Source organism: Pinus tabuliformis, chromosome 6, assembly GCF_031772625.1.
Source record: "Pinus tabuliformis cultivar Carrire ecotype Pingquan chromosome 6, CPIR1, whole genome shotgun sequence".
NCBI classification, from domain to species: Eukaryota; Viridiplantae; Streptophyta; class Pinopsida; order Pinales; family Pinaceae; genus Pinus; species Pinus tabuliformis.
Genome location: NC_142292.1, coordinates 1,256,659,967 through 1,256,686,247, shown reverse-complemented (window position 1 = coordinate 1,256,686,247; position 26,281 = coordinate 1,256,659,967). Strand labels below are relative to the sequence as shown.

General features: G+C 41.8%; 1 protein-coding gene across 15 annotated transcripts in view; it reads left to right on the top strand.

Annotated features, from left to right (window-relative positions):
• The window catches only part of LOC149263220 (histone-lysine N-methyltransferase TRX1-like), a 372,050-nt gene that overhangs the window by 63,682 nt on the left and 282,087 nt on the right, over window positions 1–26,281 (top strand). For all 15 annotated transcript variants that reach the window (XR_016259237.1, XR_016259234.1, XR_016259240.1 and 12 more), the window contains exons 11-12: window positions 16,970–17,122; window positions 17,323–17,370. Coding sequence is in view for 3 of the 15 variants with exons in the window: in XM_089425947.1 (XP_089282073.1) it covers window positions 16,970–17,122; window positions 17,323–17,370 (201 nt within the window). In the remaining 12 variants the exon portion in view is untranslated. The remainder of the gene's footprint in view (window positions 1–16,969; window positions 17,123–17,322; window positions 17,371–26,281) is intronic.

Below are 26,281 nucleotides of genomic sequence, written 5' to 3'. Positions count from 1 at the left end.
TTTCTCAACAAAAGGGATCAGCATGATAGGGATCCACATCCTAAGTGTATAGATGTGAGGAGGGAGAAATCGTGGATGCATGCCAAGTTACCAAATCAACCTTTGTTTTTCCATACCTCTTATGCACTTTTTACTTTTGAATCATTTTTCTTTGTATTACTACTCATAGATCAAATGGTTAGAGCTTGCTTTTAATGATGTATAGTAGTTGTATTACCCCTTAAGGATGAGTCATTTCATTGATCATCGGATTTGGGACATGGGAGAGTTCCTTTTCATGATGTAATGGAGTAACATGTGCTCAAGAATCGGGTGATGGCCATAATGAGTGAGGTAGAGCTCATGCTAGGCTTTTGCCCACGTGCTAATTTGTACGTCCCGACCATCTTTTGCATTTTGATGTTCTTTTTATTTTTTTGTGTGCCCATGATATGCTCTTTTCTTTTTCTTTTCACTGCATCAACCTCCTAAGGAAAACTTCTGATCCCTACCCAGGTATGAGAATGTATGGGTGCGAAATCCTAATAAACCAATGGTCAGTTGGATCCGAAGAATGGATATGTGATAAGGGCTTGTAATGTATGATGGAAAGTGGTAAGTATGGACTAGGGATAGATGAAACTACGATATCTCAATCAGGGCTTCCCAAGTAGTGCCATGCCTATACCCATTCGACCATTATGGGAGGGCCCACTGGACTAGGATCAAAGATTAACCCTCCATTTTAGGTGAGGGAACAAGATCATGGTCAAAACCCCTCCTTTGAGTTCACCCCATAATCCATATCAAATGCCCAAATATAAAGAAACATAAGCACCTGATTGCAAAATGAAGAAAGTACCTTTGGATCGGAACGCTGCTAGTTTATGATGATGGTGGTAGCATCAGATAGGTGTTCTAGTCTCTAAAGTGTCAGAGAGACTAAGGAACATGAGACCCTTAATACCCAGAAATAGTTTCGTGAGATATGGCTCCGAAACACCTTAATTAAATTAATTGGCTGGATAATTAAACTCTCCTAAGTCTAACTTAGGAAAATTGATTAATTAAAGTGAATTAATTAATGAAATCAACTTATGCTCTAGAGACTTCCAGGAAGTGACATGGATCAAGTCTAAGATGATCTTAGCCATTGATCATGATTAGATCTTGAGCATTGGTGCTCCAACGAGAGATGATAGAAGCAGGTTGATGGGGCTTGGACAAGAAACATCGAAGAAGTAAGACAAAAAGGCCGCACAAATTTCCTAGTGTGCAACATTTAGCGAGGGAAGAGTTCGAGTCAATAGAGCATCAGTGAGAGGATCGACAGAACTTGTAGAGAGGGTTTCCAGGCAAGGTTTCCACTGAAATTTGCAGAGGATGAGTTCTCTAGTAGGAAGGCTGTGCGAGTTTGACTAGTGCGCAGATCTAGGTAGCAGATCACTTTTCTAGTTGTCGAGATCAGATCCAGAGGATAGAGTGAGTTGCCTAGTGCGAGTGTAGGATCACCAAAAGATTGCAGGATCACCAAAACCTCAGTTTCTAGCTAGTGCGTATTTCCCGCAACAACATTTTTTGTGCGCATTGACTGGAGGATGCTAAATTTGATTTTGCAAAGGAAATAAAGGGTTTTCAGTTTGATCTCCCAGTTGGAGTGGTGGAGATAATTTTCTGGAGCTTTGTCAGTGTTTGGCAAGTAGATCTATGTACTCTCTAATTTGCTGAAGATAATAAAATATAAATCCTCATCTACTGCACTGGTTTTCCCTTCGGGGTTTTTCTAGGGACATTAGTCCAACTCATTGGTGTCATTTTATGTGTGTGCATTATTTCTCAGTTCTTGATTTATTTTCCACAACGTTTATTTTAAATTGTGAAGATTGCAGTAGTGAGCTATTTGTTATTTGCCGTTAATTAAATAATATAAGACAAATAAACTGCATCAATTAGAAGAATAGTTTCCAATTTATTGCAATCGTAGATTTTTCACAAAGTCGTCTATGTACTTTTGCCGGATGAGTGAGAAGCGTATGGTTGAGGCAGGTGGGAGAGATATAATGGCACATCATTAGCTAGTGGTGGCTGTTAGGGGTTGCATGATTGGTCGACGAGATGTCAAAGATGGGAAAAACGTTTTCTCCTATAGGGTTACCCATTTTGGTGGGTAACATTTGGCTCCAACTAGAGGACATGAGCTCACTTTAAAGCGCATGATCCACATGCTTGAACGAGTTCATGAGAACTCCAACGATCCTTGGGCTCGTAGACTTATAACTTGGACATTGCAATCAAATTGTTTGGGAGCATGTGCATTGGGCGTAGGGTATCACCCATGTTATATATGAAGGTATAAATTTGTACCGAAAATAAAATCTGTTCTAAATGCAATCAATTCTAGCATGAACCATGATATGAATGATGTTAGAATGCCCACACAATATGCAATGCAACTAAACTACACTATGCTAGCATACAATCCATGATCTAATTATAGTCATGTCATAATCCATGATCTAATTATAGTATATCATTAGATTAATATTACACCCCTTATCCCTGTGATTGATCACGAAATAAAATAAGGAAGAATCACAATGATCCATATAACATTCAAATATTGAATCATAAGGGTGGAAGGTGGGAAGATAAGATGACCATGCTTTATAAAAGGGAGTCATGGATGAAGAGGGAACTGAGGAATCTGATTTGCACCATCATCTCTTCTCTTGCAACTTGTATATGGAATAATCAATGATTAAGCTCAAAAATTTTCGTTGAAGAGCTATCTCAAGCATGCAATTCTCATTGATGCCCTCAGGGAGATGCTAGGGGTAGCATGATGCGCAAGATGGCTAGAGGACACGATATTGACAACTAGGTTACTTGCTACAAGAATAAAATTTAAAATGGTCGATTAATTTTGGCTATCAAGGTCAAAATTTATGTGGCTCGAATAAAAGCCCACACATGTGAGCTGTGATGCCTCTTGGGCTGATGCCATCCATAAAGGTGAGCCCCAAATGCCAAGCATTGATGACACAAGGTGCCAAGTGTGATGTAGTAACATCTAAAAATCATCATATGAGTATTGGCCCTTAGATTTTCATCAGTCGCTCTTTGAGGTCCCCAAAATTTGTTTGGGGCACCACAAAGTGGTATCTTGGGTCTCCAACTATGAAAAAGTGTCCATCTCTGCTTCGACGTTGAGGGATTTCCATGTTCTACTACCCCTCCCAAGTCTTTGAAAGTGAGACCATCCTCATCTAGGTCATGAATCAGTTGCCATCCCTCATATTGTGCTAATGCCGACTTGTGGCCTTGTTGGGTCTAGGTGCATCATCCTGAAAAATCATCAAATGTAGTGCAAAGTGCCAGAACCTCCAAGGTGCAAGAGGTGTCTAGGATCATAGGTGATGTGCTACATCTACTTAGAGACCCAATGCTCTCAACGCTTTACTTGTGGGTGCCAATATATTTCTCTAATGGCCTGGGTACCTGTGGGTAAGGTGCCTAGGTCATGGGATGCTGAACTACCTGACATTCACAACATAAAGTCTAGTGAAAGCAACCAATCATCAGGGACAATAATCATTATTACATCAAATTGAACCAAGCTTGAATGTAAAGGGCTATTTAATACTTTAGATTGGGATTCCCTTCCAAAATCAAGGGCTTAGACCCATAATGGTGCTTCCTCCCTAGGTAGGAGTGGCTAAAGGACAACCCTATTAGTTGTTCCAAGCCCCTAAGGGGAAGTAACATTTCCTCAGTCCATCCTTTAATTGATAGGTGTTAGTGAATAATAATGATGGTGTAGAGGGGGAAGACTTCATGTCCAAGTGTCATGGTCAAAGGGACCAACATGATGGGGATCAACATTTTGAGTGTATAGATGGGAGGAGGGAGCAATCGTGTGATGATTTCTGGTGGCATCGGATGTGCTCTAAGTCTCAAATTTTGTTGGGAGGCTTGGGCACATGTATTCCAAAGAACCAAGAAAGCGTTTTGGGAAATTCAACTCGAAGGCAGTTTTATTAAAATAATTAATTATTTTTAATGGGACCCTAAGTCTAAACTTAGGAAAATAAAATAATTAATGGGTATTAATCTAACTATGGGTGTAACTTCTAGAAGAGGATGAGGATCAAGCAGAAATGATCTCAACCATTGATTAGCTTCGAATCTAGGCCGTTGAATGTCAACGAGGAGATTATTTAAGCAAAGAAGCTGCTGTGAGAATTTTGAAAATGGGCTATTGCAGTGAGGGGTAGGGATAGTTGGGTTGGAGTATCTTCTCCAGGACACAGGATACACAACAGAGAGGTAGAGACAGCAGGAGGAGGCATTGTAGACCCAGGAGGGGTTGACGCTGGGCCAAAAGGTCCCACGTAGAGCTTGACGATGAGCTAGGAGGGCTCACGCAGAAGTAGCACAGTCTTCCAGCAGAAGTTCGAGTTTGCTGAGGGAGCTGACATTTTTGAGTCGGGAGGGTTGGAAACTGCTCTAGAGGGTAAACGTTTCCCAGTTGAACTGACTCAAGGCCTTTTGACGCTGACGCAGGGCCTACGCAGGGCTAGCGCAGAGATAACCACGAACAGTTGGTTCAGCTGCCGGAACAACCGGGACTTGCTGGGTAGAGTGAGGTAATCTCACTAAGTTTTTCTGCTAGTTTATTTTCTCTGTAACTGGATGTCGGAAGGGCATCCAGAGTTGTATTCAGAAACTACTGCTTAATAATATAAAACCCTGAGAGCTTTTGCATAGGAGAAGTTTAATCAATTGCTGCAGTAGTAGATTCGGGTGGGATTCTCGAATTTTCACATGATATTAGAGTTGTGCAGGTGAACCAAGAAGAACAGTTCTAGAGAACCCAATGTTGAGCAGAAAAGGAGATCGAAATAGTTGTAGGAGGCAACAATTCGAATCCCTAGAGGGTTTGTACTGTCGAAACTGGGAGGGCAGAATTTTCGAGGCAGTCTCTCTTTGAGTGAGTCAACAGAGAGGAAGGTCTTCTAGATCAAAATCTTGCCATGGCAGAGGGAGCAACGCTGAGCCTCAGGGTGAGGCAGAGCTGGTGGGACGTAGTTTTTCTACAGGCCATTTTGCTGGGCAAAAAGACGTCAGAAGGGAGAGGAGAAGCACAGTGAGGGAATTGCTCTTCAGTAGACTTCCCGCCAAGAAGGCCATTTTCTTATTGGATGAGCAGTTGTAATAGGAAGCAAAGAGGATCCATTCGACATTTTTCGTGGCAGAGATGGCAACTAGTGGGTTGAGAGATCAGGACAAGTTGGATGGGCCATCCAACTACGTCATCTGGAAGGTAAGAATGTCATTCCTTCTAGATGAGCATTCTCTTAAGACCTATGTCGAAAACATGGTGGTTGTGCCTGCAGATCAAGATCCGCTGAAGAAGTACCGAGCACAAATAGCGAAGGCCAAGAGGATGATCCTGGATGGAGTAAAGGATCATGTAGTCTGTCACATCGCTAGCAGAGGGACTGCTAAGGAGATGTGGGATGCCTTGGCAACGCTATATCAAGGATCTTCCAAGCAGCGGAAGATGTACTTAGAGCAGAAACTGTGATCTGCACAGATGCAGAAGGGGGAGCACATAGATTCGTTCCTCACGAAGCTTCAGGAGACCCGGGACGAGTTAGTGGATATGGAGTCTACAGCTCAAGGGTCCGAGTTGGTTAGATTGGCCCTCAATTCTGTCTCAGATGAGTGGCAAGTCTTGTTGGAATTTCTAAGTCTATCCGTTAGAAACCCGTCATGTACTTTACTGATTTATTCCTACCTACTTGTTCTGCTAATTAACAAGTTATTTACCATGTAAATAATGGAAATAAATACAAGTACATGCTCAACACATTACAGATCATCAACTGAAGGAAACAGAAACCAGCACACAAGTGACACCGTTGTTTTTGGACTAATGTCCCCTCAAAAACCCAATGCGGGAAAATTGGTGCAACTATTTGAGGGTTTGATTTATTAAGCAGTTTCAGAATACAATCTGGGTGCCAAATCCGACTCACCCAACAGAGAAAAATCCCGGCAGTAGTACCTCTCCACTCGGAAGCAGATATTCGGGCTGAAACCCCAAATAAACACTCCAGCAGCTCCACAGCTCCAATATGCCCCACGAAACCCCAACGTCAGCCTCTGTCTGGTCTAGCGTTAGCCCAACGTCACTCTGGCTTGGCCTGCGTCAGCCTCTGGAGGCACTGCGTCAGTCCTCTAGCCCTTTGCGTCACCCACACTAGCCCTTTGAGGCACTGCGCAGCTCCTGGCTGTCTCTGCGTGAGCCCCGACTGGCTCTGCGTGAACCCTTGGCTGCTTCTGCATCCCTCTCTCTGGCTATTGTGTTGATCCTTTCGGTGCTATCTCTGCCTCTCTGCTTCTGTATTCATTCTCCCTCAGTTGCAACTCTGATCACTCTCTCAACTTTCTGAGCAAACCCAACCCAGAAAGTCGAAATCTTGATCTATTGGTGTGTTCTCCAAGTGACCCTCAAGCCTCCTCTTATACTTTTCTCGTTGACAAATCAATGGCCGAAATTAAGTCCCTAATCAACGACTAAGATAAGATCTGGCTTGATCCATGACTTTTGGACCATTCTAACACAATTTTATATTAATTCATATTAATATTTTATTTTCTCTAAGTTTAGACTTAGGGACTTCATTAAAAATATTAATTATTTTAATATCTCCCAAACTGTTTAGAGTCTGCCCAAACCCTTTCTGGGTATTGGAGATCTCATGTGTCTTAGCCTCTCCACCAATTTTCGTGGCTAGAGCACATCCGATGCTAACCCAAATCAACAAGTCTTTGTCCAGAGTATCCTGGGTAGGGCAACTTTGCCAAAATGAGATGAGATGTGGGCAACTCTTAAGCAAGAAGAGCTGAGGAGAGATCTAGTCAAGTGTAAGCTTGATGAAAGCATCAACAATGGGTCGAAGCGCAAGGAGGAGGATGAGAATGCAACCCTTGTATCCAAGGGGCAGCAGGAGCAGTGGATGCGGAAGAAGTACATCTCAAAGATAAAATACTTAAGGTGTGGTGAAATGGGTCACTATGCAACTCAATGTCCTCTCAGGAAGAGGACAAAGATGAGAAGCGCGATCCGGAGGCTGCATCGACGAAGATCGAGGAGGAGTTCGCCATGATAGCCGAGATACCTTTAGGAGAGAGGTGCGCTGATTTAGAGCTATAGTTCGAAAGAGCTACAAATGGGCATGATCCTTGAGGAGTCCACCTCTTGGATCGATACCTTGCTATGGGAGCCCATATCAGTAGTAGTAGGATGGACCAATGTCAGATGGTGCAGAGGAGTGTTGGAGCGACATATGCAGTGGCTTAGAACGCCAAGTCTGAGCAGCATAGTGTAGAGTTGCAGCAGTGTAGGGAGAATGTAGTAGCAACAACAATGCAGTGGCTTCAGAGGGATAGCGTGGGACTAGCAACAGTTAGATCTTCAGCATCAAGATGTATCTATGCTGAACACTAATTCAGTAATTTGGGATGTTTTTCGTTGTTGATGCAGCAGCAGCAACAATTTGCAGTGCAGTGGCAATTGGTAGTGGCAGTGCCAGCAATAGCACGAATGCAAAGATTCAGAGGGAGTTGTAGTACGGATGCAGTGTTGACAGTGGCAGGCTTAGCAACAGTACAAATGTAGCATTTGCGTAGTAGTTGGTGGACAACATATTAGATATCAACAACGCAGAGGATGATGTTATGAAGTCGGGGTGATGCTTCAGTGGGAGGCATAACTAGAGCACATTACTCGCTAAGAGGGAGTGTTGATTTCTGGTAGCATTAGATGTGCTATAAGTCTCAAATTTTGCAGGGAGGCTTGGGCTCATGTATTCCAAAGAACCCAGAAAGCGTTTTGGGAAATTCCACCGGGAGATAGTTTTATTAAAATAATTAATTATTTTTAATGGGACCCTAAATCTAAACTTAGGAAAATAAAATAATTAGTGGGTATTAGTCTAATTGTGGGTGTAACTTCTAGAAGAAGACGAGGATTAAGGAGAAATGATCTTAGCCATTGATTAGATTCTAATCTTGGTCGTTGAATGTCAACGAGGAGGTTATTTATGGAGGCTTGAGGATCATTTGGAAAACACACAGAGAGTTTAGAAGTTCGATTTTCTGAAGCAGAGCAGCTGCCAAGAGAATTTTGATAGTGGGCTATTGTAGTGAGGGGCAGGGATTGTTGGGTTGGAGTATCTTCTCCAGGACCCAGAATATGTAGCAGAGAGGCAGAGAGACACTAGGAGTAGGCAACGCATACCCAAGATGGGTTGACGCTGGGATAGAAGGGCCCGCACAGAGCTTGACGCTGAGCCAGGAGGGCTCCCGCAGAAGCAACACAATCTTCCAACGGAAGTTCGAGTTTGCTGAGGGAGATGACATTTCTGAGCCGGGAGGGATGGAAATTGCTCTAGAGGGCAAACATTTCCCAGTTGAGCTGACACAGAGCTTTTTGAGGTTGACACAAAGCCTACACAGGGCTAGCGCAGAGATAGCTGGGGACAGTTGGTTCAACTGCCAGAACAACCAAGACTTGCCGGGTAGAGTGAGGTAATCTCAATAAGTTTTTCTGCTAGTTTATTTTCTCTGTAATTGGATTGTCGGAAGGGCATTTAGAGTTGTATTCAGAAACCACTGCTTAATAATATAAAACCCTCAAAGTTGTTGCACCGATTCTCCTGCATTGGGTTTTCCCGGGGACATTTGTCCAAAAAATACTGTCACTTGTGTGGATTTTTCTCTATTGTTATGTTCTTGTTTTGGGCAAATTAATTAATTAAGTGAAGGCTGTAGTTGTATTAGCTTCGATATTTGCTGTAGGAAACAGTAAATAATTTGTTTCAGTAATTAACAGATAGGAGAAGTTTAATCAGTTGTTGTAGTAGTAGATTTTGCTAGGCTTCTCGAATTTTCACATCATGGATGCATGACTTACCAACTCAGCCTTTGTTTTTCCACCCCTCTTGTGCACCTTTTACTTTTGCTTGATTCTTCTTTGTATTACTGCTTGTAGCTCAAAGGGTTAGAGCTCGCTTTGAATGATGTATAATAGTTGTATTACCCCTTAAGGATGAGTCATTTTATTGCTCATGAGGGTTGGGACATGCAAGGGTTCCTTTTCATGATGTAATGGAGCAACATGTGCTCAAGAACTGGATGATGGCCATAATGAATGAGGTAGAGCTCATACTAGGCCTTTGCCCACATGATAATGTGTATGTCACTACCATATTTTTCATTTTTATATTATTTTTATTTTATTTGTGGCCATGATATGCTCTTTTCTTTTTCTTTTAGCTGTATCAACCTCCTATTGCAAAGTTCCCTACCTTAGCCAGATATGAGGATTTATGGGTGCCAAATCCCACAGAAGCAATGCTCAGTTGAACTCGAAGAATAGATGTGAGATAAGGGCTTGTAATGTATGATGGAAAGTTGTAAGTATGGAATAGGTATAAATGGAATTACATTATCTCAATTAGGGCTTCTTGAGTAGTGCCCCACCTATATCCATTTGGCCGTTAGATGAGGTCACACAGGACCAGAATCGAAGATGAACCCCCCATTTAAGGTGAGGGAATAAGATCACAATCAAAACCCCACCTTGTTCTAGTTCACCGCATAATCAATATCAAATGTCCAAAAACCAACAAGCATAAGCACCCAATTTCAAAATGAATAAAGTACCTTTTGATCGGAAGCCCTCCTTTGTCCATGTGCTTTTGTAATATGGGTGAGAAGCATATGGTGGAAATATAATGGCATGTCATCAGCTAGTGGTGGCTGTCATGGGTTGCATGGCTGACAGGTTGGATGTGAAGGATGGGTTACCCATTTTGGTGGGTAATAGGCGCTATTATGTATGAGAAAGCATGAAAATATTTTGGTAGGGGACCCATCCCAAAAGTGGGTTCCATATGTTGCAAATGCATTTCGGCACATTCACTGTAGAGGAAGTCCTAGGGTTTCAAGAACATGGCTATCGTGGAGGCAACACTAGCTACAGTTATAGTGGCAATGGCATCTGTAGATAGTAACCGTCAGTGTAAGGCTTTGCCCTATGTCAAATGTTGATTTGTGTAGCTTGGGAGGTACTCCAAGCCCTAGTGTTCAAGGGTTGGAGGTCAAAGTGCCACAAATGAGCTTGTGGGCTTGAGATCCAAGCTTGCGGGTTTTGTACCCATTGTGATTTGGGCCAAAACCGTGATGGAGGTACGATATGTGACGGATGACGATGATAGTGCTCAACTATACGATTCCAACACATTGAGAATCGTCCAAATCTGAGTTGTCGTTAGAGAGAAATGAATTTTTGAAGTTGACAAGGTAATTATTGGTTACCAAGTCATGTAGGCTTGGTGTAAAAGCAATCCAATAGATGGGTCTCCTCATCAATTCGTTGAGCCCTTGTATGTGTATAAATACAAGGTGTATTGGAGTGTTTTAGAGCATCCATTTGGTGCAACACAAGGCAAGAAAGATAGCTCTGAAATTGCCCTAGCCGCAGCAAGAGAGGGAGGCTCTAAGACAACGTGGAGGAGGTCCGAGTTCCTTGATGGAGGCCGAGTGAGCTGCTGGAGCAACGACTTGTTTTTGGGTCACCTTGGTGGAGGCCGAGAGGCTGTCTTTGATGTCGCAGGTTGTTCTTGAGGGCCGAAGGCATAAGGTGCTGTTTAGTGGGGTTAGAACCCTTGGGAAGGGCTGTTGCAATAAGGGATAGACTTGCTGTAGCAAGTTGCAGTCCCTACTACACTCACAGATTTGCGTTAAGGCCAACAAGGAAGGCATAAGGCCTGTTTGGGAGTGTTGGTGGATGTCATGACAACATGGGGTTTAGGAGTGTTGGAGAAGGGTGACTGTAGCCTTGGGAGGGCTGTTGCAGCTGACGTGTGAGGGTTGGTAGGACTGTCATTGATGCCCTAACCATTTCATGAATGCAGCAGTCAAGGAGACCACAAACAATGAGCAAAGATATGTTATTTATGACATTTCTTGTAGGTGTTGGATCCTAGATGAGGATCAGATTTGGATCGTGTTAAGGTAGCCTGTGGAAGTCAATGAGGAGAGGGCAAATCTCATGATTAGATGCCCTAGACTAGTGACAGTTTCCACAGTGATTAGGCAACAAACTTGGAGCGAGAGTTTGTCATGTATTGGGTCAAAGTGTTGACTTTTGCATGGATCCGTTGGTGGGCAGCTTGAGGAGGCCTTAGGAGTTGTTTGGAGGAGCCAAGTGGATTGTTGGGAGGCCTACCAAGCAACCAAGGTGATAGCAGGCACATCAGATCAGAAGGCAAGAGGACAACAACAAGGTGTGTTGCAGATGGACCCTTGAGTGATTGATTGGGTGCCTTACAGTTGATTGGAGGGCAGGGAGTTGGCTACCCAAAGTAGCCCTAGAGCAGCAGACAAGGACGTTGTTGGTGCGTGATTGGGTGAAGTATTGCAGCCTTATGTGCAACACTTTGATGGATGAAAGTGACTGCTAGATTGGCAGATTGAAGCCCGAGACTTGTGTGTGGAGAAGGACTTCTACATCAGATGATGGGTAGTCCTCCTAGCCCGTGTTCATTGTGGGAGATGGACATCTTGCAGTGATAGGTGGCAAGACCCTGTGCCCTATGTTGGTCTTCATTGGAGCAACGTAGGAAGACCATAGTGGGCTGAAGTCCCCAAGTAGCTGAGCAGCAGCAATGGGCAGATTGAGAGTTGTTCACAAGTGGAGCTGTGAACAACTCAACAAGAGTCTCGATGTGTTGATGCGTTGATGGATGAACGATCAACTAGTGAGCAGATTGGATAGCCAAGATTGAGTGGTTAGATGGACTTGGAGCATTGATAGAGGCAGGAGCTGCAGATTGGGAGTTGAGAGACCGAGAAGGTACAGGGTATGACCGAGGGGACCTGTGAAGTCGATTACATCAGCCAGATGGTCAAAGTATCTTGTTGAGGGCAGATTGGTTGTCGATGGACTGACACCAAGCGCCAGTTTTGTATCTTGTACTAAGGGCCATTATCCCTGGTACAAGAGCCCTAGACTGTTGTATTATATGTTGTTAATATAACTAAGTTGGGTGAAAAAATGAAAAAGTTGTCTATGTTTTGTGCATGTGTGATTTACTGCTTTATATTTCTGCTGTGCAAAGTAGCTTATGGTTGAGATTCATGGTTTGGTAGCGTTAGTGATTTTAAGACTCTAACCTAGACCCAAGGTTGTGGAAATTCAACATCAAATTGTTAGAATGCCAACTATCTAGTAGATTTTAGGATGGCAGTTGGAGGTATTAACAATGAAGGAGTTGTCCATTAGAGGTTTGAGACCTCATATGAATGGTTTGAAATTGGAATTCAAAAATTATTGATGGATGGAGGCTATTCTGCTGTTATTTTAATCAAAGAAGAGAGACCTGATCAAAGATCCTAGAGCAACAATATTTCTTGCTGAGTTATCAATGTACACTTGTTTGCCAATGGGTTTTCTTAAAACTTTTCTTTGGGACTTCAAAGAATAGTTGGTTGGATTGGTTGGCCACTTTTACTGGTAATTATTGGAACCAATCCAAGATAACTGTTGCCATAATTAACGAATAAAACCTTCGCAAAGGGACGGGGAATATAATTTTTTCTAAGGGGGAAACAATTTGCTAAGTTGGGACCTCTTGATGAGTATTCTTGTACATGTGGCTTTGTCCACATAGCTCTTTTTTTTAATTATTATTTTTATGCTAGATTAGACTTAGTCTTTCATAAAAAAATATTATTTTTGTTATGAAGGAATTAAAACCTCTTCCTTATAAATAGAACTACACCCTCATTTTGATTCATTAGTGGAAGTGGGAATATTCCTCTCCTTGGGGAATTAATAAATTTTTTCTTGGTTCATTACTGTTTTGGGTTGATTCTTTTATGCCTTTTCTTCTTAGCTCCTACTTATAAGATGTGTTTTTAAAAGATAATTTTAGAGTTATAATTTGGTGATCAATACATTGCTCTACTGATCCATTTGAGGGACGAATGATCACTTTCAAGGGGAGGTCAAGGCTCTAGTGTCTTCATCCTGTCTGTAGTTTCCTTTAGGATGACATACTTTTGTGTTGGACAAGCTCTTCTAGGGGGAATATTCAACCTTGGTGTGGGATACTGGTGGCACTGTTGCTATAGTGGTTGTGGCTTCTCGAATGAGTAGCTGCTTCCAGTGAATTCAATTCCCTTGTAGATTGGTCTAGACTGGTTTGAATGGGATTTCTTTAAGCTCCAACTCCTCACCCATTCAGTCCCAAGGAAAAGCTGACAAAAATGGGGTTGTGATTGCGACCTTTCTTATCACCCTTGAACATTGGGACTTGTTTTCGTATCCTTCCATCACCCTTATATCCCTTTTTTGTTTAAAAGCCATTATAGTTACTATGATTACTTGTGATATCTCCTTGCTCCATATTGTTTAAGACCTAGTGATCTGTAAGGGAGCCCCCCTCGAAGTTAGAGGAGAGCTGACCTAAAGAGGCAAAGTAGGTCGCTGAGGTGACATTGGGTGATCTACCCAAGTTGCACTCGAATTGTGTGGTGTAGTTTTGAGCTTTCATCACTTGAACACAACTTACAAATGTAACACTACTCTTCTAGACAATTCTTAAGATCTGCACCTTGGGGTTTTTGACTTTGGGATGGGACAAATATCCATGTCTTGCCTTTTCCTCCTTTAAGGGGTGGCCTCTGCAAGCCTTACTAGGTGTATAAGGGGATAATTCTCCGAGCCACCTCACTTTTCTAGTCCTTTGGTATAGCTATAGAACCCTCCCTTTTTCAGTTACTCATTGGATGCCCTCAATCACCTCCTTCCCACTAAAGGAGAGATCGATAATGCAATTAGGTTCCAGGGATAACATTTGTTGAAGGTACATTTAAAATTGTTAGGTGATGTACCTTTTAATAGTTATATGTAAGTGTAATCCCTTGGGTTCAATAGTCTATGCTTTATATATATATATATATATATATATATATATATATAATAATAATGTTACACTAATCCTCAAATAACTCCTCACTTACGTCATTGCTAACACAAATGTACTAACCTGAGTAAATTACGTTATTATGACCATTATAAAATGTAAACTCTATCAACCGAACTATCCCATACAATGGTTCCTTCTTTCTTGCCTTGACTGAATCATTTTCTTCCATCCCATGGATGTAATTAGTCGGCTTGTAATGTTACCCCAAGTTTTCTCTTAGGTAGTTTATTTTTGTTCCTTTATACATGCTTTAGTTTGAAAATCCCTTTGGTTTAAATTTTTTTACACAAGAACCTTTTAATACAAATTATCATTAACCCGATTGCCTTGCACCAAGTTAGTGACCAAAAGGGAGTTTGCTTCTACTGTTAACTTTCTAATCTCCATGGATATGCTTTGTTTCAAGTCTGGGACCAACGCTGAAAATTTGTGCTTATTATTAGAGGTCTAGCCAAGTCATAAATTAAAGTCAAGGACTGCATTTCTCAATGGAAGTTCAGTATGCGAACTCCTTGTATCACTTGGCCATGTCCCTTCATTTGTAATGTTCCAAACTAGGGAAAATGGTGCTATGCAAAGCGGACAATAAAAATAACACCATAAAATTAAATTAGAGCATCAAACCACAAAATTGGCAACCAAATTACATTGTCTACTCATTTTATTAAATGGGAAGAGGTTTTCAACAAGGTGTTGGAATATGTGCACCTGAGCTTGCTTTAGGCAAGCTAGCAAAAGCCCAAAATGAACAATGGAACACCCTCCTCAAATCTGCTAGTAATCCGGCCCAAGAGCTGCACTGTTACTGCCTAGAAAGGTGGTGTTGCTTGAAATGATCTGCTGTTAGAGCCTTCCTTGTTGCTCAGAAAATTCTGGGAAATTAATCATGACCTCTACGCAAGAAACCCAGAACAACCCATGAAGGAATTGGCCAAATGTTGACCTCAGAATTTTGGCCCAAATTCTCCTTAACTTCTCTAGCTGCTGGCTGAGTTGGGACCCCTGTTTGACCCCTCAGATCTGCCCAGAAAGTTTTATAAAATTAGGAGCGCACTCCTTGCCAAAAACCCTGTAAAACCCAAAAAGGGTTTCCCTTGGTGCCAACCTTCAAAAATTGACCCTTCACAGCTTGGCCCTCCTCCAAACACGAATTCTGTTGCTGTGACTGCTCTTGTCAATCTCTGCACTCCCAACTCCAACAATCCTCCTCAAATGGCACTCCAAATGATCTCCCAACTCTCCAACTCCAAAATCCTGGGATAATGTTGCCCCAATGAATTTCACTCCAATGACCGCGCAGCCTCTGTGTTGCTGTTACTCCCTGTTTTGCGCTGCTGTTACTCTCCCTATTCTGTGCTGTTGTTACTCTCCCCGTTTTGTGTTGCTGCTACTCTCCCTGCTACTGGAACTTAGCCTCCTTGCTGTTACTCGTTCTCTTGTTGCTCCTTTGACTACAACTGTAACTCGGTTCTGCGCTGCTGTTACTCTCCCTGCTCTGTGCTGCTGCTACTTCCCAAACTATTGGAACTCATCCTCCTGCTGTGGTACTTGGCCCTCTTGCTTTTACTTTCCCACCACTATAACTCAACCCTTCTGCTGCTCCTTTCCTTGCGGCTGTAACTCGGCCTCCTTGCTGCTGTAACTCGACTTGCTGCTGTTGCAACTCGACTCATTGCTGCTGTAACTCGACTTGCTGCTGTTGCAACTCGACTCATTGCTGCTGGTACGAATTGGAACGAAGTAGAACTCCCTCCTAGGGCTGGCACTCGAAGTCCACCGAAGCAAGGGTTTTGATCTCCGCTCGGAGACACTCGTGTGCTAAACAACACAGTAACCTGGCTAAGCAGCTCGAGCCACTAAGATTGAGTTCAATATGTCAAAACATAAGATGCTGAAATGATGAGAGTTGCCTTCCTTATATAGATTTCGTGGATCAGTTTTCCCTCCATCATGGGTCCCTCACTTAACCATCGATTTCCCTTCCATGCAAATTGAACTAGGGAATGCGTATTCTCCTAGTGTGGGTGGCCCCCGCGTACAAATTAACCACATAGAAATAACTTCTACCAAGTCTAGCCTCCTAATAAAATTGAATGGGCCCTATCACCTTCAAAATCGGTCCCAAAATGTAGAAATTAATCCTGTTCCAAAATAATTTAGGAAGGGACATTACATCATGTGACTCTTAAATACCTTCCCTGCAAAAGGAAACAAGCATTATGTTTTTTTTGGTTGAAAAATACATCTTATATTTACAAACAGCAATTCAAAAGGTGGAAAGGTATATACAATAGACAGCATAAGCTCTTTTGTAGAGCAACCTAGAGCTTTCAGATGGACTATGTCAGGTTTATCCTTGCTTGGAGATGGTGAAGCATATTTAATAGTGCTTTTGAGATAGTAGAGGAGGGAAGCATACCATTCATATCTTCTCTGTGAAAGGAAGAGGCATTTCTTGTGGTCAAGGAGGTGACAGTAGAGATATGTTGAGGAGCAGTACTCAAACATTAGTTATTATTAATTTTATTTGCACTAGTCTTTTCTAAAATAGATGATATCTGTTGTTTGCTAACATGACAATAACTATTTATTATCAATATAATTCTTTCATACTACAATACTTTTTAAATGTTACTTAATTTTTTTGATATTATCAATGTTGTTCTGTTTGTTTCTGCAAATTGATATTAATAATTTAGATGTTACTAGAATGTAATGATGGACAGAATCCTTTTCGGTATGTTGGTTATTTGTTTAATTATATCTGTACTCAAGCACTTGCAGATGCATGTGTGTTTCTAGTTCTACCTTTATCAAGGGTCTAAATTATGTAAGACTAATCAAGGAATAAATATACCGTACAAGGTGTTGCAGATAATGGTTTCTTTATCCTAAAATTTTAGAAAATGTGTTCGTTGTTTTAGGCTTTGCCACATGCCAGGGCGTGCTCAAAGTACACAGATTGGACTGACAAGTTACCAGAGGGAAACACTGATGAAGTATTGCCTGCAGGCTACAGGCCTGTTCAAGTTCATTGGAAAGACCTTGATCGATGCAGTGTTTGTCACATGGAAGAGGTTGCTTTCCTTGTGCAGTCTATCTTCTTCTGTACTGCTTTTGTTCTTTTTCTCTGATTCTTTATAGTACTAATTTTTTTGTCATTAATTGTTTTCTTCACTCTATTATTTACTTTTTAATGTTTTGCTCTACCTGAAGGCAATGTGCCTCTTTTAGATCAACCATTGTAATGTTTTTCTGTTTTGGCTGGCATTTGCAGGAATATATAAACAATCCATTCCTTCAGTGTGATACGTGTAGAATGATGGTAAGAACCTAAGCAGGTCAAGGTGGCATGCTGCTTGTCTGCTTCTTGAGGTTGATTATTTTATAGTATAAAGAAATTGTAATGTAGCTTAGATGGTTTGCTATATTTGAGTCTGTCCTTCCTATTCTCTTTTAAATATTTGTGTTAATGCATAATTCTAGTAATGAATGGCAAAAAATCTAATAATGAATGCATAATTCAATCAAGAAATCTGCATTTTACCCGATTCAAATATTTCACGTCACTTCAATGAGATCAAATATCTATCACATAGAACTTTCAGGGTTAGGTCTGAAGTTTGAACTGAAAGATTCAGTAACAACGTGCAAGTACTATAAAGTAATATGTCTAGGCAAGTTCAAGTAAATAGAAACCACAAACATACTGCAAGCATAGATGATTACAACAGCCCTTGGGGAAAATCTATCTCAATATCTGAAATATATATTAGCTTGCAGTGGATTTATAACATCAACAAATCAGATCTGAAAGTTCATCTTAAGCATGCTAAATCATCATAGTATTCAGCCTTGTTTCATTAAATCAGCATACAAAACAACTCTGTACTTCACTGCAATATCTGGCTTGGATATCTTCGTTAAATTACAGGAAATTTCCTTTAAATTTGGGACACATCACTCGATGATGATAACAATCATTCCAGGGACATCTTCAATGATCAAAGGAATGACAGGCAATGCAGGTCATCAAGGAAATGGCCGACTCTTCATAGAAAGCAAGGAACCCCAGGTATGAAGAATCAAATGTTGTTTCTGATAAGATAAAGAAGTGTTATCTTGTATTGGCGCACTTTTTCAGATTCTTTGGGAATCTGGCTTATAGATTGTAGTGCTTCAAGGCACTTCATCGGATAGATGGGTGGACTTTCTAATTCGGTAGAGATGGAAACAATCGTGGGATTATACTTGGAGCCGATGCCACCTATCTCGGAAAGGGTGTAGGGAATGTTAACTCTCAATTGAGTAAGGGTAACTCGATTCATTTACAGAATCACTTTTATGTACCTGATTGCAAGAAGAACCTGGGGTCCATCTCCGAAATGGAAGTCAAAGGTTTCAGGGTGGCATTCATTGATGGAAAGGGATGTCTGAATTCAAGTAGAGCATGAAGGCACATGTCTGAGATGTACTGAAGGAAAATCTTATAAGGGGACCATTCCCCTCATGCAACAGGTCCACAGGGTTGGAACAACCCAAGGAGTTTGAGATTCATGATCGGGAATCTCATGTATACAGGTGGAAGAAAGCCCTCTATGGCTTGAAGCAAAACACCCCGAGCGTAGTATGAGAGGATTGGTAGTTGTTTGATGAAGTTGAGATTCACTAGGAGTGAAACTGATCCAAACCATTACCCGAAGGTTGTGGATGATAGACCTCTCATACCGACACCTTATGAGGACGATCTATTTTTGACAGGTGCAGACCCTCTCATTTGCAGAAGTAAGAGGGAGCTGGATTTTGGATGTGGAATGATAAACTGCAAGCCTGTGACTACCTCGAGGATCTTAACTTTTAGAAGTTATATGGTAGTGATGTCGGACCAGATTTGGGAAATGCCTCTGAGTTTCATAAACTAATTCACGTTGATGTTCTTGGTGAACTTTCGTTCGGACATATGTTTTGCAGTTATCATGGTGAGCTCATATTTGGTTGAGCCTCACTGGATTGGTGCCAAGAATCTTCTGAGATATCTTCGGGGCACAGTCTCTCATGGATTGAGATACACTGCCGCAAATATGAAACTACATGATTATTCGAATGCTGACTTGGCAGGCAGTGTGGAGGATCACTAGAGCACTTCTTAGTGCTGGTTCTCTTTGGATTCTGCTTCGATATCATGGATGAGCAGGAAGCAGAAGTCGGTTGCTATAAGCACCGCCGAGACCGAATACGTAGTTACGAGTATGATCTCGTGTGAAGCTGCATGGTTGCAGAAGCTCTTAAGTGAGCTGTTTGTACACATGATGAATACCACTGTGATTCTCTGTGACAACCAGAGGGGGGTTTCGATTATTAAGGAATCCTGTATTCGATAATTGCTCCAGCAGATAGACATCAGATACTGCCTTATCTGCAATATGGTAAGTCGATGAGCGAGGAGGCTCCATCGCATTAAGACTAATGTACAGGTCACATACATTTTGTCAAAGCCCCAGGGAAAGGTCAAATCTGTGACTTTCCCGAAGGTCTTGGAGTCGTTGAGAGACCTTGTTATAAGGGTCGTGCATGTTGCATGCATTGAGCTCTGGGAGCTCTGGGGGGCTTGGGGTACTTACTGGAGCAACATACGACCATAGGGCGACTCACCCTCCCCTGGTGGTGCACTATGAATAGGATGATTAGTTCTTCTGTGGGCTGGGATGATTAGTTCCCCCGTGGCAACTGTGGAACATGATGATTGGTTCTCCTGTGGGCTGGGATGATTAGTACTCCCGTGGCAACTGTGGAACAGGATGATTAGTTCTACTGTGGGCCAGGGTGATTTGTTCTTCGTGGCGACTATGGAACATGATGATTTGTTCTCTTGTGGGCCAGGGTGATTTGTTCTTCGTGGCGACTATGGAACATGATGATTTGTTCTCTTGTGGGCTAGGATGATTTGTTCTCTGTGGCGACTGTGGAACATGATGATTAGTTTTCCTGTGGGCCAGGATGATTAGTTCTCCGTGGCATCCATTGATAGGATGATTCGTTCTCCTGTGGACAAGATGATTAGTTCTCCTGTCGAGGCATCTTACCCATGCAGTTTGGGACTCATGGGAAGTACTTCTCATCTGATCAATGAACAGGGAAATGAGGATAGGGACCATAGTAGTACTATCGATGGATGCATCGCTGTATCTACCGTACTCCCTATGCTAGGATGACCTCCATTGATCTGGGATCAATATGAGTGGTTTGAGATACTCTCTTGTGACATTGATCCGGGATCAGTATGAGTGGTTTGAGACACTCTCTTGTGACATTGATCTGGGATCAATGAAACTGATCTGGGATCAGTATGAGTGGTTTGAGACACTCTCTTGTGACATTGATCTGGGATCAATGACACTGATCTGGGATCAATATGAGTGGTTTGAGACACTCTCTTGTGACATTGATCTGGGATCAGTTTGAGTGGTTTGAGACACTCTCTTGTGATATTGATCTCGGATCAATAAAACTGACTTCGGGTCAGTAAGGGTGATGTAACACTCTTCAGATGAAACTGACTTAGGGTCAGTAGAGAATGGTATGAGACATTCTTAATCAATTCTTCTTCTTCATGGTTCAGTAGAGCAGAGCAGAGCTCAGTAGATCAAAGCATAGCAGAGCAGAGCAGAACTCAGCAGATCAGAGCAGAGCAGAGCTCAGCAGATCAGAGCAGAGCAGAGCAGTGCATGGCACTAATGGCAGAGAAAGTAAAGTTGGACATATGGATCAACGGATGGAGTTCTCCCTAGTTGAGAGGGAGTGTTAAAATTGGCAACTAGGGCCAAACTCCATGTGGGTCATCTTATTTATGGCAGTTGATATTTTTCTTGGATCCCTCTCATTGAGAGGTGTAGGATTGATCTAAAGATCATCCAATTCCGATAAGTATTCATGGAGTTATGAATTTATTGGCGTTATAAGACAATTCGTCAAGGTCGGCTAGCAACCAAATAAACCCCACATGTGCTCAACGTTTTAGTATAAAAAGAGGTGGCCTTTAAGTCATTTCAACACACTTGGGATATCTTCCTCTCTCTACTTGTCTTTGGGTTTTGGTAGGAGGAGAGATCCTAAGGAATAACATTACCATGATCCAGAGGGTAGAAAGCTGGAAATGCCGGAAGTGCTGGAAAAGCCGGAAATACCGGAACTGCTGTAAAAGCCGGAAATGCCGGAACTGCCAGAAAAGTCGAAAAAATTGGAACTGCCAGAAAAGCCGGAAAAACTGGAACTGCTGGAAAAGCCAGACATGTCGGAAAAGCTGGAACTGCCAGAAAAGCTATAAAAGCTGAAAATCCTGGAAAAGCCAGAAAAGCCGGAAAAGCAGGATATGCCAGAATTGCCGGAACTGCCGGAAAAGCCGGAACTGCCGAAAAGTCAGAACTGCCGGGATTGCCGGAACTGTGGGGAATGACCGGAACTGCCTGGAATAGCCGGAACTGCAAGAAGTGCCGAAACCGCTGGAGCATCTATCTCCGTAGGAGAGCAGCATGCAAGGGACAACTAACTAACATTGGGATAGCTGTATGGTACTTAGCAGCAAATACACCAAGCATGCAATGCTACAGCTAGCATGCAAGGGACAACTAGCATGCAACCACAAGCATGCTAAGGACAACAAGCAAGCAAGGGACAACAAGCAAGCAAGGTGCAGCCAACACATAGGTCAGGATGGAAACATGGTGCAACAATGGCACATAATGTAGTACAGTGATGGGTACAGTCATGATTAATGAAGCGTGATGAGATGCAACATAGTGATGATGGGTGCAGCATGGTGCAGCGCGGTGAGGTGCAACATGATGACGAAATGTAGCACAACGATAAGTGAAGGAGTCACCTTGGAGAATCAGTTGAAGGAGCATGTCTTCAACTGATCTCCTGTATCATCTTCTTAGAGACGATCTATGCTCTTATCTAGATAAGTCAAAGTGTTGACTTTTGTTGTAAACATACTATCTCTCTCTCTCTGCTGAACTATTGAAGAACATATAAGAAGAATTGAACAAGGGTTTCCCTACATTGGGGTTTGCCCCTGGTTAGTGCCACATCTTGTGTCCTCTTGTCTTGGCTTGTCTTCTGCGATTTATGTTTATGTTCTATTTGCAGTTTACTTTAATGTTGATGTGATTGCTATTCTGAAAAAGATATTGAGCTAACATTGAAAATTGAAATAAATTGCTCTAAGCATAGAACATACCTAAAATTTAACATGGTATCAGAGCTGAGGTGAAGACAATGGCCACGCAAGAGTGAAAGAGCAATCACCGAAGACAGCTGGGAAAGGACAATAGGATCGGTGGATTCCTCATCCCTCTTCAAATTCACCAAGGGTGAAGTCGAAGCAGAGAATATTATCAGAATGGCGCAGCGGAATATGGCCTACCTAAAGATCACTTCATTGGAAGATCGGATCTCAGGGTGGAAGGAAAGGCAGATAACTAGTTCGACCATTATGCGAAGGAGTGTTCAAATGGCAGGGACACATCAGTCAATGATGATAACAATCATTCCAGGGACATCTTCAATGATCAAAGGAATGACAGGTAATGCAGGTCATCAAGGAAATGGCCGACTCTTCATAGAAAGCAAGGAACCATAGGTATGAAGAATCAAATGTTGTTTTTGATAAGATAAAGAAGCGTTATCTTGTATTGGCCCACTCCTTCAGATTCTTGGGGAATCTGGCTTATAGATTGTAGTGCTTCAAGGCATTTCATCGGATAGATGGGTGCACTCCCTAATTTGGTAGAGATGGAAACAATCGTGGGATTATACTTGGAGCTGATGCCACTTATCCCGGAAAGGGTGTAGGAAATGTTAACTCTCAATTGAATAAGGGTAACTCGATTCATTTACAGAATCACTTTTATGTACTTGGTCGCAAGAAGAACCTGGTGTCCATCTCGGAAATGGAAGTCAAAGGTTTCAAGGTGGCATTAATCGATGGAAAGGGATGTCTGAATTCAAATAGAGCATGAAGGTACATGTCTGAGATGTACTGAAGGAAAATCTTATAAGGGGACCATTCCCCTCATGCAGTAGGTCCACAGGTTTGGAACAACCCGAGGAGTTTGAGATTCATGATCGGGAATCTCATGTATACAGGTGGAAGAAAGCCCTCTATGGCTTGAAGCAAAACACCCCGGGCGTAGTATGAGAGGATTGATAGCTGTTTGATGAAGCTGAGATTCACTAGGAGTGAAACCAATCCAAACCATTACTCGAAGGTTGTGGATGATAGACCTCTCATACCGACACCTAAACCTAGGGATTAGGGATATATCTAGATAAGGGGTAACCTAGACCTAAGAATCCTAAGAGAATAGGGCTCTTAAAATGATCCTTGTGAAATTAGAGTGACAAGGTTGTGGGACCACAAAGACACCTTGGTGGACCCAAACAAGGCCAAGGTTTTGGAGTGAAACTTGAAACAAAAAGGTTTGACGAAGTGAGGGGAAAGAAAAGGATCAAAAAGATTAGTTTTGGCTTGAAATTTCATTGCAATGATTCTTGTTGAAGCCACTAACCAATGAAGCCTTCGGCCAAGAATAGAGTTGGAGCTAGGGCTTGGGCTAATTGTCAATCTAGCCACGAGATTTTTCTCAAAATTTGTGAGTGTCAAGAGGACACCCCAACACAGTTGTAGTCCAACTCCCTCACCAAATGGATGGTTGTAATAAATTTCATGTGATGTCCTAGGAGACACTAGGGTTAGGGCTTGGAAAAGGAGAGGAGGTGAAAGCTTTTTGTCGAAGTGATCACTAAGGATTAGATCAGTTCCTAGTCTATTGGGAGAATGGAGTCGATGAGTTTCTAGCCTTCAGAGTATCTTTTACCCAATCAAGGAGTTCCCTAGCAACCTCGTATAGCCCTAAAGGAAACAACTAGGCTACCAAAGAAATTTACACTTCTTATCGCTGCAATTTGATGACTTATCAAGGCCATTATATAGATAATATACCCCTAGGAATGTTCATTCACTATACTAGACATGTAACATATGCAAAACCCTCACAAAATCACATTCGCACTTCAATTAGGGTAGACGCATAGATTCCATGAGTGAAAAGTCCATACATTATACATGTGACATGAAATAGAGAAATAAACGATGAAAAAGCACCTACAAGTATAGCGAATATATCCAACCATCAAAGAGAGACAAAATCCAAGCTCCAAGACCAAGACTGAAGAGTGAAGATGGCTCCGTGATGCCTCGAAAGAAAGCAAACTCAATGCAAAGAAGAGAGGGAGCCATGTAGCTATCAAGAACAAGTCGCTGATACTCTTATAAAGACAAGCTATAAGGCTTGTGGTGCTCACTTCCCAAATAAAAGGAAGTTTGGAATCTTCTCTGGATTTGATAGGGAGCAAAGGAGTCTCCTTAAATAGGAGCAAGGATCTATTCCCTGGGCAAGAGGGAATAGGGATATTCTCTCTGGTTGAGAGGGAGTGATGTTGGACATCACACATGCATTCTCGTCTTCATGTGTCAAGAACTTGACCAGGACTAACATCCGTGAGCCTAAGTAAAGGCCTTGGAGAAAGAATGGTGGAGGATAAGCATCTGTGGTTTCCTTGAGGATATAGCATCCAAGAAAGGAAAGGGATCGACACTCTTTAAGGATAAGACAAGTGTCCAAGATAAGAGTGGTCGAAGAGGACCGATATTATTATAAGATTTAGGTTTTGAAATCCAAGATAAGAATAGTCCTAAAAGGACATACCTTGTAAACATCTAGATGGGGTATGTGCCTTGTGGAGGTAGTGCGGTATCACACGTAAAGCCTCCCAACATAATGCTCTTGAATGAAGCTGAGCCTGTATTTTTAGGCCTCTAAGGACAATGTTGGTCATAATGATGATGCTTACAATTGGCTTATCAATTCGACTCTTCATATGAGAACTCTTCAGTTTGAGAATGATGTTGTACTAGTGGTACAATTATGAATACCTCCCTAGTTAAGAGGGAGTGTTGGAAATGTAACTAGTTTCAGTCTTCATAATTGTTGTTGTACCCATTTCAATATGTATCTTATGTAACAAACATAAGAAGAATAATAAAGTTCACAAGCAAGTGTGAAGGTTAAGGAAAATTGGAATTAATAGCTGCCACATTGCATTTTGCAACAAGTTCTCCATTAAATATTGTCAGAACCTACTTGGGCTCTCGTCCTAGGATAATTTCCTAACTAAGGGAATTACGTGTGCAACAACAGTATTTGACCCAACTGATCAAGCTCTTCGTGGTTGATCTAGATTTCCTTGCTGCCCCCTTCCTCGATCCCAACACACTAGAGTATTACAGTCCTCACTAAGATGCCTATCTCAATCTTGTGCTGTTGTAATGTTTGTCTTCTTCCTCTCCTTAGCCTTGCTTGTATAACTTTTCATTGAGCTAAGTCCATAACCCTTATCTCCAAAGTGATTGACGATTGGATTAGATCTTGTCTCACTTGAGATCAAGAGCTGAGATTAAAACATAATTACTGTAGTATATGCTTTACTTTTTCTAATGTTTCTTTAGTTCAATTAGTTAACATAATAATTATGTGCTTTTCTTAAGTTAAAACTTAGGAAGTTACAAATGCAACTTGCTCACGCTAGAGCAAGTCGCTAAGGAGATATTGGGTGACTTCTGCACAACTAGACACTTAGGCCCATGTAGAAGTCTCTGCTTGAGCTACAAACATCAACAAATTGCTCATTGAATTTATATTGGTTGCTCTCCTCTGTCATTGGGAAATTTTCACCATGAGGTGTTACAAAAAGCTTGTGCTTTCTAATGAAACCACTGTTAGTAGAAACTCTCTCTTTCCCATATTCTAAAACAATCTTAATTATTCTATATGACATTGTCCTATTTTATTAGGGACAATGAACCATGCATAATATGATTGAACTTAGGTTTGCAAGGGCATGATCTGGGTTTATTGGCCGGTTTAGTCATTGAGGCTAGTGAACTGGTCATTTTGTTAAAGAATATAACTAGGTTCAGTCTTCATAGATGTATTTAAGTCATAATATAATGCATTTGTCAAAAGAAAGAAAATGAAAACTTATTATTATTAAAATTGGCTTATTAAAGCATGTGTTTCATGCTTGGGTCAATTATTTTTGGGTCAAAGCCTCCATTGCAGACTTCTAGGGTTTGTGTCTAGTGTCCTTGTCCATGTCATAATGTAAAGAACCCT